General features: G+C 42.4%; 1 protein-coding gene across 1 annotated transcript; it reads left to right on the top strand.

Moving 5' to 3' along the window:
• The first annotated feature begins 9,324 nt into the window (after positions 1 to 9,324).
• LOC143292058 (D(1)-like dopamine receptor) lies at positions 9,325 to 12,314 on the top strand. The gene is made up of 2 exons (XM_076602237.1): positions 9,325 to 9,471; positions 10,155 to 12,314. The coding sequence occupies exon 2, from the start codon at positions 10,215 to 10,217 to the stop codon at positions 11,538 to 11,540; it is 1,326 nt and encodes a 441-aa protein (XP_076458352.1). The 5' UTR covers positions 9,325 to 9,471; positions 10,155 to 10,214; the 3' UTR covers positions 11,541 to 12,314.
• The last annotated feature ends 4,253 nt before the right edge of the window (positions 12,315 to 16,567 follow it).

Raw genomic sequence — 16,567 nt, 5'->3', positions numbered from 1 at the left:
CTTTTAGAAAGATGAATTGAGGTGTTTATTTCTCTAACTTTAAACAGCACACAGCCCCCATGGTACTGTCTTGACTGTCCGGCTCTCCTGGCCTGCTCCAAGCAAGGAAAAGAAAGAAACCCCACTTGCCTATTCATTTTATCCTCTTCACAAGTTGGCGCTGTATGCAAACTATCTTCCGACCCAGAATGTTTCCAATTGGCTGAAGTTAACAGACCAATCTGGGACCAACAGTGCTAGACTTGCACATCCAGCATTTTTCTCACAGAACCCAGCATTGTCAAGGAGAAGGGGAGGGGAGGGGGGGGGGGGTGATGAAAAGAGGAAGGGAAGGATGAGGAAAGATTGCCCAGCCCTGATTCTGTTCTAAACAGCTCATGATAAACACACCACACCATGTGGTGACCATTGAGGCAGATGCCATCCTGCCAGAGATTGACATGGGGGGTAAGGTGGGGGGGGGGGGGGGGGGTTGAGGGTGATGGAAGTGAAAGGGAAAAGGGCAGGGGAGTGTATAGGAAGAGAATGGTCAGAGGAGATACCATCTTTACTCAGTATTTCTTGATAACTTGCTCCCTCTGCACTTGGCCAAGGGAAGGGGGGAAAGGGAGAGAGGGTATGGGGAGGGGTGTTGGGGGGGGATAGATGCCATGGAAGGGGGGTTGGGGGAGAAGAGTAGGGAGGTAGAAAGGAGGGGTCCATCAGTCAGCGGTGTGTCTGAGAAAATCCCATGCTTCCGCCATAGGCGCCTGACACACTATAACATCCACCCCTTGTTTTTGAAAGCAATGTCCTCATTGCTGCAGATCGCATACCAATGAGTTGCTTCATGCAAATGGTGAGACAAATTCTCCAATGAAGAGTATTAGCAAAACATTAATACATAAGGATCTTACAGGAATCCCTGTCATCATACATTATCTGATGTATGTCACCCTTACATATTGCAAATAAATGCAGAACATTGTCAGCAACAAAAAAGCAATACCTAAAAACCTTCAAACAAGAAAGGCCAGTATAGAAATTGTAACTTCAACAGACTGAATAACCATAAAACATGAAAAGCAGCATTAAACTTCCAGCTAAAACACCACCCTGTACGCAAAATACCAGATCCACTAGCAGGCTACAGCAGCAAGTCTACTCACTGAAAGGCGGTTCACATTAGTCTTGTACATAGCACTACATTTTAGGAGTATTGACCCTGTCAGTCTCCCATCCCAGTTCCTGTCTATTTGAGCCGACATTCTAGCACCTTTTGAGCCACAAGACATGTGCATTTCAGGCTTCAGATGAGACCTGGTGCTAGTCTCACACAAACCAGTGCACACTGATTTGCGTGATGGTCTGGGAGTCTTGACTGCAGCTTGGCAGTCTACGTCATTCTCCCTCTTCCAACATTGACCAGGAATCCCTGGATCAGGTGGCATGGGCAGCAGCACCCATTCATCCCGGCATGGATCATCACCATTGCAGTCACCTACTTCATCAGTTTATCTGAAATCCTTTCTTCCAGTTTGTGATCCTGCCCCTTGAGACCATTGTGGAAGTCTCTGTGTATTTCATTGTGGGAAACCTTGCTCTTTACTCTGGGAAAATCCTTACCCTTGTTGTGGTTTGGGGAAATTCTATTCCCCACTGCTGACTGGATTTTTCCTTTCACAACTTTTCTTTTTCTTTTTGCCCACAGCCCTGTTCTTAACTAAAACATCATCTCTCTCACCAACTAGACCTGACACTAGCCCCTGCATGGACCTGACTTTTCCCTCTAACAACAACAGTTTGTCCCCCTATTGTGCCATCTGTTCCCTGGCCTGTTGCTGTTGTTGGTCCTCTTCCAGCTCTCTCTGCAGCCTCAGGGCTTCATCTCAGGCCTGGATGAAGCTGGTTTGAGGCTCTCGCCTCACTACCTGGTGCAGCTCCCTTTTCAACAAGGCATTCCGGAGGCCACTGATGAAGTGGTCCCTCAGCATGTCAGCGGTGAGGGCCCCAGTCGTCTTCATCTGGATGGTTCTCTCCATGCTGCGCAGAGCATGAGAGTAGTCCATGATGGACTCCTCCGGCTGCTGTACCCTGCTGAAAAGTATGGACAGTAGTGTGGTGACATGCCGTCCGTCACTGAACACCCCCAGCAGAATGCCGGTCACCTTCTCTGGGGTGTTGGTGTCCTCCAGGTCCCGCAGTATCAGCTCTCTGCGTGCGGTTCCCTGCAGATGGCTGTAGATGAAGTATGCAGCCATCTCGTCTCTAATGGGGTATGCGGCCAGGACCCTCTCCGCCTCAGTGACGAAGTCCGCAGCCAACGTCTCGCCTGGCTCACCAGTGAACACTGGCAGTGTGGGTGCCGCACACCACTGCATGGGGGACTGCTGTGCTGTGGTAGTAGGCATGGTCATCCTCGGGCTGGGTTGGGCTGTGCTGGTCTGCGTTGGGCTGTGTGCTGCTAAAGCTAAGAGACACCTCACCTGCTGATCCTGTCGGCGACGCCAATTGTTAAAAAGGGGTAGTGGTGGGGGTAGGGGTTGTACGGGTAGGTGTAAAAGGTGAAGAGGTGGAGTAGGATAACAGGCAGAGGATAGGTGCACAATCCACTCTCTCCTCATACCACAGCAGGGTCTTTTAGAAAGATGAATTGAGGTGTTTATTTCTCTAACTTTAAACAGCACACAGCCCCCATGGTACTGTCTTGACTGTCCGGCTCTCCTGGCCTGCTCCAAGCAAGGAAAAGAAAGAAACCCCACTTGCCTATTCATTTTATCCTCTTCACAAGTTGGCGCTGTATGCAAACTATCATCCGACCCAGAACGTTTCCAGTTGGCTGAAGTTAACAGACCAATCTGGGACCAACAGTGCTAGACTTGCACATCCAGCACTTTTCTCACAGAACCCAGCATTGTCAAGGAGAAGGGGGGGAGGGTGATGAAAAGAGGCAGGGAAGGAGGAGGAAAGATCCACCAGCCCTGATTCTGTTCTAAACAGCTCATGATAAACACACCACACCATGTGGTGACCATTGAGGCAGATGCCATCCTGCCAGAGATTGACATGGGGGGTAAGGAGGGGGGTTGGGGGGGGGAGGGGTTGAGGGTGATGGAAATGGAAGGGAAAAGGGCAGGGGAGTGTATAGGAAGAGAATGGTCAGAGGAGATACCATCTTTACTTGTATTTCTTGATAACTTGCTCCCTCTGCACTTGGCCAAGGGAAGGGGGGGAAAGGGAGAGAGGGTATGGGGAGGGGTGTTGATGGGGATAGATGCTATGGAAGGGGGGTGGGGGGAGAAGAGTAGGGAGGCAGGAAGGAGGGGTCCATCAGTGAGGGTGTGTCTGAGAAAATCCCATGCTTCCACCATAGGCGCCTGACACACTATAACAATTGGATGCGTGCAAATGGATAAATGCTTCCTTGGATGTGTGTCATGAAATCACCTTTGCTGTCAGATTGGCATTGGATATTACTATCAAATTGATTGATATTTAGTTGGATGTGTTCATGGAACGTAAATATATGAATGTCATGTTTTGTTGAAAAATTATCCATTACATGTACCGCATAATGTGAAAGAACCACTGCAAATCTGATAATATCCTGTCAGCATTGTTTAGATTTATACTGTCCAGTTAGCTGATAAACAATACATCGACATCAAAAGCTGTATTAATTTTACTCAATAGCAACTCGCTTTGGTCTTCTCAACTTGTTTTTGGCTTGGCTACTTGCTTCTGATTTCAGAAATGCATAAGTACAAGTTTCATCTACATTATAATTTCATTAAATCTGCAAGCATCCATACCATAGATTTTGATCATATTTTCCAGTTTGTGTCTTTTTCAGTTTTCAAGTAGATTTGTTGAGACTGAACTGATTGAAAAAAAAAACGCATTAAAGAGTTTTACATTGGCTTTTCACATGTGTTTATTTCTTGAATGAGTAACAAAAACAAAATACAATGGATGGATGTCAGTAGTAAAAGGTTTAGTGTGTTTATTATTTTTATTATTATTATTATAGATACTTATAACATATATCTTTGGTCAGAGACCAAACTCTTAAATGCTTTACAAACACAGATTCATTTGCACATTAGGCTGCGTATCTGGGTAGAGCCATTCGAAACCTGCCCCGCTCAGCATTCGTTTCTTGTGTCAGATCAGTCAAGCTTCAATTACACACACACATATACATGTGTATCAGAGTGGATTTTTCTTCAGAATTTTGCCAGGTACAATACTTTTCTTGTTGTGGGTTCTTTAACATGTTCTAACTGGTTGCTGCACACGAGACCTGTTTATCGTCCCATTTGAATAACTAGTGTCAAGATCACCACTGAAGATATAGCGGAGAGGGAGAAAACACTGGCAAGTGTGGGATTCAGTCATGTGCGGTCAGATTATCTCACTTCCCAGGTGGCTGCAATACCACTAGGTCATCGCTCCACTCTTGAGCATCAGTTAATTTAACCCTATTACAGTATTAGCATTCTGTCTGACAATGGAAATAGCTGGTTTCCTGGAGCATATTTTTTCTTTCTTGATTCATGATCAGGAGATACACACTGACAACACCTAGTGACTGTGTGGCAACCCCCTGTGCATGTTGCAAAAATAAGTAAAAAAAATAATACAGGGAAAAAAATGTGGAGAGATTTGGGGAAATATACTGGTCTGAAAAAAAAAGGGTTGAATAAAAGCTTTTTTGCCAAAGGCAAAGAAGTTTCTCCTACTTTGCTCACACTGTGAAACCAGAAGCAGTGATTCACTGTTAATAGGATTTCAATAAAGGCAAAAGTGCAATGAAAGGATCGAGATAGGTATTAACACCAATACTATCCATATTTGTGATAAGTTGAAAAGTGTCAAAATGATTTTCCTCAGAAATGATGAACAGGATTCTAGCTGATAATTCACCACTATTGGTCATCCAATTTGAATCATATTGGTGGATTGTGTGTGTGTGTGTGGGGGGGGGGGGGGGGGGGGGGGGGGGGTCCATGCACAACCACTTCTCTCTCTCTCTCTCTGTGTCTCTTTCTCTCTGGCAGACACTGCCATTTTGTTTTGTTTTTTTACTGTGCCTCCTATTGTTGCGTTACCTATCTTAGGTTTTAGTGGCTAGTTAGTTACATATAGGACTTAGCACGCAGTCACACTGAAGAACCAGATATGCCGCCATGGAGGTTTCAGCTCAAGCCCTCTTTATATAACTGAATACCGATCGGGCCAACTGTGGATGGCGTACATTTAAGAATAAGGCGACTTGCCTTACGTCACATCCCCCTTTCTCGAGAATGATGGACAATCAAAATCAAGATTTAACTTTAACCACAAAAAAAACACTAGTACGAACGAAATAAAATGAAACCGAAGTAAATCGAAAACGAATCGATAGCACACAAAGGCGCCGTAAATGAATCGATAGCACACAAAGGTGCCGTCTCTTCTTTCGTCTTTTCTGAGTGGTCAGTCTTTGGACCCCACATGGCATCACCAATCAAGTCTTTGTGGGGCCTTCACAATGCGGCCTCTTCTGGTCATCTGGGCTGCTGGAACAGGGCTGCTCACAGGAGGTGCACCATGGGACGGACCTGGACCCGGAGGGGGTGCGGGGGGATATAGTGGACACCACACAATTTATGTTGACGTTCCCACAGATGAATCACTAAGTCCGTAGGATCCTGCGAATCGAGTTCAGCACGGTTGGAGTTGGCGTTAGAAGTATCCATGATGGCGTCGCTGAAGCTGAATGAATATTGCAAAAAGCGACGAAATACACAATGTAGGCTTAATGTTTACTGGGATGCTAGGAGGCCGGACAGCCAATACCATACACTGGACCCTGCCTGTTGGACACAACAGCCCCTCGCGAGCAGCCCATCGCGAAGTTTCTTTTGTTTTTTAAAGCTCGGTAGAAGAGAGAGTATTGCAAATACCTGTGTAAGCCGTTGCACTCATATGGCGCAAAAATTTATGTTGACGCAGGGTTATAAACCTTCGCTGAGATATGTACACCATATAGGCAACCGTGCTGAGCAGTGACAGAGCTGCAGATGTTTTATCTTAACTGAGACCTGCGTACACATTCATCTTCGCCGCATAGATTTGTAACAGGGTGCCGGGGTATTTATTATCTCTAAAATCACTAAGCAACAGAAATCGACCAGAACAATGGGATGTGTTTAGCCCAAATTGATAGGCTGTTTAACAAAAAACAACAACAAAAAGTTTTGACGTAAAGATGGATACACTATGAGAAGCTGCTAAAAAAATTAAATGACGTAAAGGTGGATACACTACCGGGCGAGAACACAGGCTCTTCTCATAAGCTGAACACGTATTCCGTAAATCACATGCATGGACAAATATCGTCAAACCTCAGAACTGAGCACAGTAGCAATTAATGCCACCCCTCTCACATTTTCCCCATCGCTCTTACCGAACTTTGCCCTCTGTCGATGTTCTATAACTATATATGTACAGGAAAACTAACCGACGATTATAATAAATGTCAGAACCTAGATCGCGACCATTGGGAGGAGAGCTAACCAAGCGCTTTCACAAACCATCGGAAGATGCATGTATAGACGACGCCAAAATATTGACAGGGTGGGGAGATTTTTTAAATAACATGATGTGGTCGTGTATTCTCCATTTAAAATGAAGCCCTGGCCGGGGGTGGACAGAATTCAACCTGCAAGTAATCAGTGTAATACAAGGTCGTGAAGACTGTCCAAACTTCGGTAGTAGCGTCTGGGGAAACAGCAGTTCTCTGCGAGATTTTCCATGTCGGACAATTCCTTTTCATTTGCAGACTAAACACTCCACAGCCAATATAAGTCAGTACATAATTGCTTGGTTTTTGTGGGCGGACATTCGATCGAGACAAGTCTTCGTCACTGATTTTGCAGTATGTCGATGTTTGTTCCCTTTTTGACTCACTTGTGTAAACAAAGTGAGTCTATGTTTTAACCCGGTGTTCGGTTGTCTGTGTGTGTGTCTGTGTGTCCGTGGTAAACTTTAACATTGACATTTTCTCTGCAAATACTTTGTCAGTTGACACCAAATTAGGCATAAAAATAGGGAAAATTCAGTTCTTTCCAGTCATCTTGTTTAAAACAATATTGCACCACTGGGATGGGCACAATTTTTTTTTTTTAAATGAAGCCTAATTATATGCAAACTGCATTTACTGTTATATTTATATTTTTTGTATTCTCTAAACTTGGCACTTTGATCTGATATTCTAACCCAACAACAAGAGCAGTCGTTATTATCTTTTGTTTTCAAACAAGAACTTCTTTTGCTAAGCATGGAAGTTTTATTTATTTTGCAAACGTTTTGGTGCAGATAGTAAAAAAAAAAAAAAGGAAAGCACTCTGTAATTGATGCTAGGGGACTTAATTCGAATCTGGTTAGGCCTTTTTTTTTTCTTCTTTTTTTTTTAACGCGAAGCTTTATAATAACAAATACAGAACACATTTCAACGATTAGATTTTTTTTTAAAGTGTATCACAAGTGAGTCTTGAAGGCCTTGCCTCTCTTGTTAACGCATGAATTTCCAGTCCTGAGACAAACATTGTTGACTGTGACATTAAAAAAAATTGTTTCCAATACATTAAAAAAACAAACAAACCCGAAAACATTGCCTCCCCCGTGTGCTCAGTTGCACCAACCGCACTGACTGGACCCTGGACCAGGAGTGCTTTGCTCCCTAACATGAATCCCGTTGTCTCTGTTGAACAACACCCTATTTTCCTCATGCTGACTGCTTCAGCCTGTCTGCGAGACAAGTTCAAGCACTTGCTGTCCGTTGTGAGAAATTGTTTTATGGCACGAAAGAGACACCCAACAAATAAGGCGGTGAAATTGCAGGCAGGTCTGACGAACTGGTTACAAGCATGCGCGTGCGTACGTATACATACATGTCACTTGGAGACGAAATTGAAGACAGAGTGCATGTGAGCAAAGTGTGTTTGCTCACGTGAGCACGTATGTTTCTGTGTGTACGCGTGTGTCTACTCACATGCAGTATAACAAAGATATAGACTGAATGATAACAATAAACTTACATCAAGTTCTACGGGTGATGCCACATTCATGTCACAAAATGACCCACACAAACGCCCCTAAACGCACGCACACACACACACACACACACCAAATCTGGATCAAGATATTTAGAATTTACCATCAACTTATTGACAATTCTGGTGAATATTTGGATTTTTAAAACTTATCGTCCAATGTTGTCTTCTTTTCTTCTTCTTCTTCTTTATATCTGAGGTACAAGCTGGATATAAGTCATCAGAAAAAAAAAGAGGGAGAAAGAGCAAACGCGGCACCATGCGCTCTCAGATCTGAAACAAAGTCATGGGAACAAATCACTTCTCAATAAATTAATTTCCTTCACATAAAAGCAGAGGAAGGGCTAAATATAGGCGTGGACAAAGTGAATCGCACAGGGCGGAAATGGGTTGAGTGATGCCACCCCACTTCATCAGTCGCAAGAGCTGAAGTGCACTCCTACCCTGTCATAAACCAAATCAGAGACCCTACCGTTCTTAACGGCATAAACGTTCCTAATAACCTTCCGTAGCGTGTTGGCCGCATAAAATTGATAGTGTACCTCCATCAAAACCCACCAACGAAACTAGCATAGGATATTATTCATAATAAATGTCAGTGCGCACATAGCAAAACCACCTGGTTTGTGCCACATTCGTCGATCATTCATTTCACAACATCTTAAAAGTTATATGCCAAACTTTCTATAGTGCTAATAAATGAAATGAAATTTTAAAATGTTGTAAAAACTTTAATTGCTGACCCCCGAAACGGAGTATGGCTGCCTATATGGCGGGGTAAAAACGGTCATACACGTGAAAGCCCACTTGTGTACATACGAGTGAACGTGGGAGTCGCAGCCCACGCATGAAGAAGAAGAAGAAGTAAAAACTTTAGGAATCGCAAAAATGCAAGTTCTGGGCCTGGGGTGGGGGAGGGGAGTAAAATAGTCCAGCTGACGCTTTACAGTTTCCAAGAGGAGCTTTTACTTCAGTCGGACTATTATGTATTTTGTATGGGATTGGGGGGAATTTTGTAATGGAATCACCTTCTCAAGCTGAGAGAATACCAACAACAAACAAACGTTCGATCATTTACCATGACAAGGACGGTATATATGCCTAAGGAAAGCCAACAAACTTCTTTCTGGTCGTCATACCATATCGCTAACCTGACACTTGAATTCACTCCCACCTGTTGTAACAAATGTTTGGACCATGAGTTATTAATAACTGGTCATTCTTTTTCCGTGGGTGTGTCAGCGTTCGGTCGTGATCAAGCGAGTGGAAAATACAGTCCACGTAAAACTGTCAGTGGGAAAACAACGAAAAGCACTGTGTCGCAGGGAATGTGGGTTTCGTCTTTTTAAGTCAGCCAGCAGCACCAGTTCACTGAGAGCACATCTTTGAAAAGGTGAGTTGTGGACAGACGTATACATGTAACTATAATTTCTGTTAATTCTTCTGTGAATTGATACTGATCTCTCTCTCTCTCTCTCTCTCTCTCTCTCTCTCTCTCTCTCGTTAGGGGTCATTTTGAATTATTATTATTGTTGTTGTTGTTATCATAATCAATGTCATTATTATTATTATCAGCATGTTTTGTATGGCACGTGTTTTTTTATGCGTTGGCCACATTTTTGCTAAAATTCAATTAGATTGTTTTGTATGATATTTTTTAATGTGTTAGCCACATTATTGGTTAAAGTTTCTTTGATGACAAGAAAAAAAATGACACTTTATAGTATCCATTTCACACGGACTGTTAAGTTAATAACAAGTGCCGTATTTGCCCTACAGTGGTGGTATTTAACTCCGTGTCGACCGGCAGAAATTTTACATTCTTTTGACACAATACAATACAATACAATACAATGTGAGCGTGATCGACATTTTGGTGTCAACTAAAAAGTACACATTACCTGCTGTTCTGATGGAGCTCAGTTGTCGAGGCGTTTGTGTGAGTGGCTGGCTGGCTGGCTGTCTGCCTGTCTGTCTGTGTTTGTCTGTATGTGTGCAAAAATGCATGTCGTGTCGTGTCGTTGCAAGCTTCCTATAGACACGTTATCTATACAGCCGCATGATGTCTCACCACAGGTTAGCCATTTATCTACATTCCCAACTGACACAGTCAACGGAGAACCTGGACAAACCTCAATGGCATCGAATACTTCCATTGATATGGAATCTGGTGCCGTCAGTGGCAGCGGGATGGACTCGCTGATGTTCCGGGACCCCACCGACACGGCCATGACCGGCCAGAAAGTGGCCATCATCTCCATCCTGACCACCAGTAACGTCTTCATGCTGCTTGGCAACGGACTGTCTATCTACATCATACTGAGCAGCCACAGTTTACGTCGACACACCTACTACTGGCTGGTGCTTAATCTGGCCGTCCTGGACTTGCTCAACTCCTCAATCGTGGTCCCCCTCAACATTGTCTGGGAGTTCCACGGCAACTGGCCCTTCAGCCAGCTTCTGTGTGACGTGGAGATAGTCCTGGACTTGGGATTCAGCACGGTAGCGGCCTACAGCACGGTGCTATTGTCTCTGGATAAGTACATCTACATCACGAAGCCGTTCTTTTACTATACATACGTTGGTCCCAAGATGACTGTGGGTAGCATTTTAGTTGTGTGGTCCGTTTGGATAACGTACTCAGCGGCTTCTGTGTTTGGGGATTTGGCCAGAAGTACCAAAGAGTATAAGTATGCCTTTCCATTGGACACTTGCAACTTCGTCTTGACGCACGAGTTTGCCATTATTTCTTTCTTTTTGGTATTTTTCATTCCTTTGGTGATTCTCATATTCTCAAGCTCCCGGATTCTGTGTGTTGCCCGGCAGCATATCAGGATAATCCAGAATAACCATCGAATATCCGATGCAGCGACAAACAGTCTTGATCTCTCCGTGTGCTTCAACGGTGCTCGTAATCTTTCTTCTTCCAAAACTGTCAGTGCTCCAGAAACTTCAACGGGTATGCGTGGATCGTCTTTCAGAGAACAAAACACAGCCAATAAGAAACATTTAAATGTGTCAACTGCAGTTCAAGAGAACGCTTCATCTACACCCACAGCAACTGTAACCAGTACAGACTGTGGAGGGTGTTGTAGAACAAACACCGCCACCGTTACCAGTCCGCAGCGGAGTAAAGCCACATCAAAGACCACATCCAGCACATTCAGAGCGTTCGGCACCGTTACACTAGTGGTGTTTGCGTACATTATCATGTTTGCCCCTTACTGGATAGCGTCTGTGGTGAACCTGGGTTGTGTCTGTATTGAGCCATCGGTTTTCGAAGACTACCTGGCTGTCTTCTATTACATGCATTCTCTGGTCAACCCATATATCTACATGGCCACAGATAGGAGGTATAAGACTGCCATCCGACGTCTCATGGCTAAATCTAAGCTATGGCGTAGATGTACCAGAAACAGGAGAGTTGCGACCACCATTCATGTTAGGTCTGTGCACAGCTGAATTTTAGCTCTGTCATTGATATTGTTAGGGAAAACAATGCAAAAACTGTTAAAGGAAATTAAAAAGCAATGCTGGAAAAGTGAAATATGATCTCTACAAAATGTCTATAATCCATGACGGTGTGGCAGCGTGGATGGTGGTGGCCAAGCTAGCAATATGAATATTTTCGTTGTGGGTCCACACTAGACACTTGTTCTTCATTTGCTACTGCAGTTCGTGCTCGCTTTCACGCCAGCGAAAAGATAATCAAACTCCACATGTGAACTAATTTATTGCCATAGGTTTCTCCCAACGTGCATGACCTCTTGTTCTTCTACATTTCAATTTGTGTGTGAAAACAACTGAAAACAAATTATGTAAAATGAGTGATAATGTTGAAGCGTCTCATCATCATTATCATCATCACCATCACCATCATCATCATCATTACATCATCGTTATTACAGTCACAATTGTTATCATCATGTTATTCACATATAATTATGTTTACTACAAACAGAATGGACGGGGGAATTCAAAGTAATGGTGATGATAATGATAATGATACAATATCAAATCTTTTCACAGGCCCATATATGGTACGAATTGAAATAATTATGAGCTGTGTTCTGGCAAAGTATAATATTTCTTTGCAACAATGGAAAGAAGACATTTCCGTGAAGGCCAGAATGTCAGTTGTTTTCAGCTTGTTTCAACATAATTCTGATGATTATACTTTTTTGGAGTAAACATTGAATACAAATTAAAATGACATTGTGTTTATCTTTATTGAAGAATGAAATGGTGCTGACTGTCAACTGTCCTGTCATGTTTGGTCCTGACTTCGATATGATAAGATAATGTGCTTGTGGATCTGGTTCCATTAAAGGTTGTTTTTTTGTTGTTGTTTTTTTTGCAAAGTTGGCTTGTTGTCCAGATTACTCGACGCTTAATGCTTTTAAATCTCCCCCCCACCCCCCACCCACCGACCCCCTAATTTCCGGTGGTACCGGTGTGTGTGTGTGTGTGTGTGTGTGTGTGTGTGTGTGTGTGTGTGTCTTAAATGAAGCTTTAAATTCAAGATATATGTATATATTGCAGCATTCTTTGAAGTAAACACATGCACCCTATATTAGCTATGTTAGCTATTCAGCAAGACGTGTTTAAATTTCATTTTGTATTAACAAAAAGAACTCTGTTCATGATCATGATTCTTTACATGGTTTTATACTTTTCCTCCCAATAATTCTGAAGGATCTAGAAAGAATTCCCAAACAGATATTTAAAAATGTTGTACTCTTGGTGCTATTTGGAAATGTTGAGTATACAAAAACAGACGATTTATTTGATCAAATTACTTTGTAAGCTTACGCTTAACATTTTCTATATAGATGTCGGCTACTATCAACATTATAAAGCCTAATCTAACACATTACATTATTCATAAACAATTTAAAGCGAAAATATTACAAATAAAGTGTGCAATCAGAAAACGGTACACACATAGTTTCACAGAAAATGTTATCCGTGGGCTGTGTAAAAAATATCTTTTAATGTTATGAATAGCCTATACATTGATAAATAAATGATATGTTGGCACTGATGTTTCTATGCGTGTATGTATGAACATATGAACATGTGGGTACTAATAATTGCCTGGAGTATGAGTGATAGCCTACTTGCATGCACATGTGTTGACGCTGACGGATGTTTCTATGCGTGTGTGTATGAACATGTGGGTATTCATTATTGCCTAGAGATTGAGCGATAGTCTACTTGCATGCACATGTTGACATTGTGGAATTGTTATTTTGTTAAGAAATGTATTGAATCAATACACAGTGTCTTGATATCCTCACAACCATCACTGAATTTCAATTGTTTCCATGTGTGTTTTAAGAAGCGTGGTGTTTTGTTTGTTTTGTTGTTGTTGTTGTTGTTTTTGTGTGTTCTTTTGTTTGTTTGTTTTGTTTTGTTTTGTTTTGTTTTTTGTTGTTGTTGTTGTTTTGTTTGTTTGTTTGTTTTTTGGGTTGTTTTTTGTTTTTGTTTTTTGTTTGTTTTTGTTTTTTTTGTTTGTTTGTTTTTTTACATGCGACGTTGACTAAATGGAACCAACAAAAATAGATAGATAGATTCTAAATATATTCTATATTATCCTCTGCATGTGTTCGACTATAACATTGTTCTGTAGAATTCTTGCAGCGTTTGAAATCAGTAAGGCTACACACATACAGTAAGGTTGTGAATTCAGTAAATTTATCAAACCCCTGAAACTCTTAAATCTGGTTGCATGGAACCACTGCGGCCATCAGAGATTTCATTAGTTCACATAAATTCTCATTGATTTCATGAAATCTCTTTCATCATACCACTTATTAGATACTAACTCACGAAACCAGCTGGTCCCACCAGTGAATGTGTGTAACTTGAATTGTCCATCTGTGTGTGTGTGTGTGTGTGTGTGTGTGTGTGTGTGTGTGTGTGTGTGTGTGTGTGTGCGTGCGTCTGTGTGTGTGTGTGTGTGTGTGTGTGTGTGTAAAACAGAAAGAGACAGTTTGCTTTGAAATGAATGCCGCTAAGTTCACAATGAGAGGGAGGGGACCCCAAATCTTCCTTCAAAGTGATAATGTATCTGGATTTACCGCAGCTGTCAGTACAGAGTTAAAGGACACACAGCCGAACAATAACTTGGCCACGGAAATCCTCGCCATCCATAATGCCAGTAAAGGTTCATTCAAGTGCTTTATAGAAAGACACGTGAGCGGCATGGAAGGCTGACAAAACTCAAGACTGGGCTACAGGCATCAGCTTTATACATTTGGAAAAAAGAAGAAGAAAAGTCTGCGCACCACTCTGATATCAAGTGTTCTCAAGCCGCAATGTCTGGGTATGAGGTTCGTGTTAGTCTTACCTGTTTATATAATTATATCTACAAGCAGAAGTGAGGAAGAAATGATCTCCAAGATAGAGACCGAATATGATCTAATCTCTCTGACATAAAAAGAAGCTAGAAGTTTCAAGTTGCCAGCTATCACAAGCCCAAAATCACCTGTCACAGAAAAGTGTGGCAGACTGCACAGTAGAAATCACAAAGCTTCGCGGTGACTACCTTGAACGAGTAGGCCTACCTTAGGCGAAAAGGATGCTGGACAGAATGAATACTAAGGCCAGTCGACTTACAAGCTGCCCTTACCGTAGCTTTGGACAATGTTGCTGTTCCGATTCCTTCAGTGGATCATGGTAGAGATGATTCCCGAAATATTTTAGGTGTTTTTCTCAGCAGGAATCTGGACGATGTCCAGTACATAATTGCTGTCAGTTAAAGCGATGATTCTGAATGGACGTCAACAAAGAGCAACGTGTTTCTCTTCGACCAGCAGTCAATGCACAGTTGAATATTGGGGAACTTTAAAAAAAAATTATTTTAAATCCTATTATTATATTTTATGTGTAATGGTAACGAGAACACAACTGAAGTTCCGAACAACTTAACGAGGTGCAAATGCTTTCAGGCAAAGTTGCTTTGTAATTCTTGCAGCCATTGAAGCTTGAATTGCCCCGACAAATGAATTTCATCTTGTGGTTTTAATTCAAATCAGCCTAGTGCCATTTTACTTCAAAGTTGAATGCATGCTATTTGTATTTTAAGTCTGCCTATGCACGTAGAGTTCAGTGAACTGACGCATATACCTATTCATTCAGAGATTTCATGAAATCATTAAGACTTTAAGTGAGTTAATGAAATCTTTGGTGGCCACATCTTTCTCTTCGTCAAACAGATAATTGTCAGTCACGGCTATGGTTTATCTGATCAGCTTGTGCACACGTTTAGGAAGACTTAAGTACCAGTCTTTATATATATACTGCATAGATAGTGTTTTAACAATGATCTACTAGCTGATGTGGCATCTTACAAAATTCCATTTATTTGACTGACTGAACAAGACGTCAGGTCTCGTTTATCTTTAAGTGCTCAAAGCCCTGCCGATCAGTTTTGTTCTCGTTCAAACTGAGAATAAGGACAATACTCAAGTATGTAAGACTATCATACACGCCTGCGTAGGGCTCTTCACATCTGATACCTTTTCACTGATTCGATGACCCGTTATCGTAGGGACCAGCTGTTTCAATTTGTTGACAGACCCTACTGACCTGTCCCCACCGGATGCCCCTTCTATCTTACACCGTATACGTGCCAAAAGCCAACTTTATTCTCCCTTGGAGGTAGGATGTCAGGTGTTGGTCTTGCTTGGGTGTATCATTGTTGTTAGTAAGCGCGCCTTAGAGAGAGAGAGAGACAGACAGACAGACAGACAGACAGACAGGTATACCTACATTCGGAGAGATATAGAGAGACAATGAAAGACAGTGTATACACACATACACACGTGTGTGTGTATATGCGTGTGCCAGTGCGTGCGTGCGTGCGTGCGTGTGTGGGCAGTGCCAGCCGATGCGCGTGCGTGCGCACCCGCGTGTTACAGTAAATCTGGCGGAGAGTCTTGGAGTTATTCTCAAATAACTGTATTACTTAGTTGGTGATGAGTGATCGAGTGATTCTGTAAAATAATTGCTTTAACTGAATAACGTGCGTAGATGATAGGTGACATTTTCGGTCACCTATAAGATTAACTGAGTGAGATCAAAGACTGATCTTATTACTGGAATGGCAAGGCTGAGTCAATGATTCTAAGTGCACGCGCGCAGAGAAAATTCGTCGACTTTAATAGATTCATTTTCAGGCGCCTCAAGAGAAGGTTCTTGTCTTTGAAGTGTACCACAATAAGCCAGTGAAGTCCGGCGAAAGAAAGACTCAGTGAATGACATAATACAATGACTGAACAACAACAATACGTGAGAATACTACAAGTCAATTACGCATCAATTATCTGGCAACATTATGTTACTGGTCAATACCTTCATGGTGTGGATAAGAAAAACAAACACTGAAACAAACAACTCGTGACAACAACAACAAAGAATTGACTGACCCCGACGGCCTGTTCAGTGACTCACACACACACACACACACACACACGCACACACAC

Source organism: Babylonia areolata, chromosome 18, assembly GCF_041734735.1.
Source record: "Babylonia areolata isolate BAREFJ2019XMU chromosome 18, ASM4173473v1, whole genome shotgun sequence".
In the NCBI taxonomy this organism is placed as follows: Eukaryota; Metazoa; Mollusca; class Gastropoda; order Neogastropoda; family Buccinidae; genus Babylonia; species Babylonia areolata.
The sequence above is the reverse complement of the archived record's forward strand: the minus strand, read 5'-3'. Positions and strand labels throughout refer to the sequence as shown.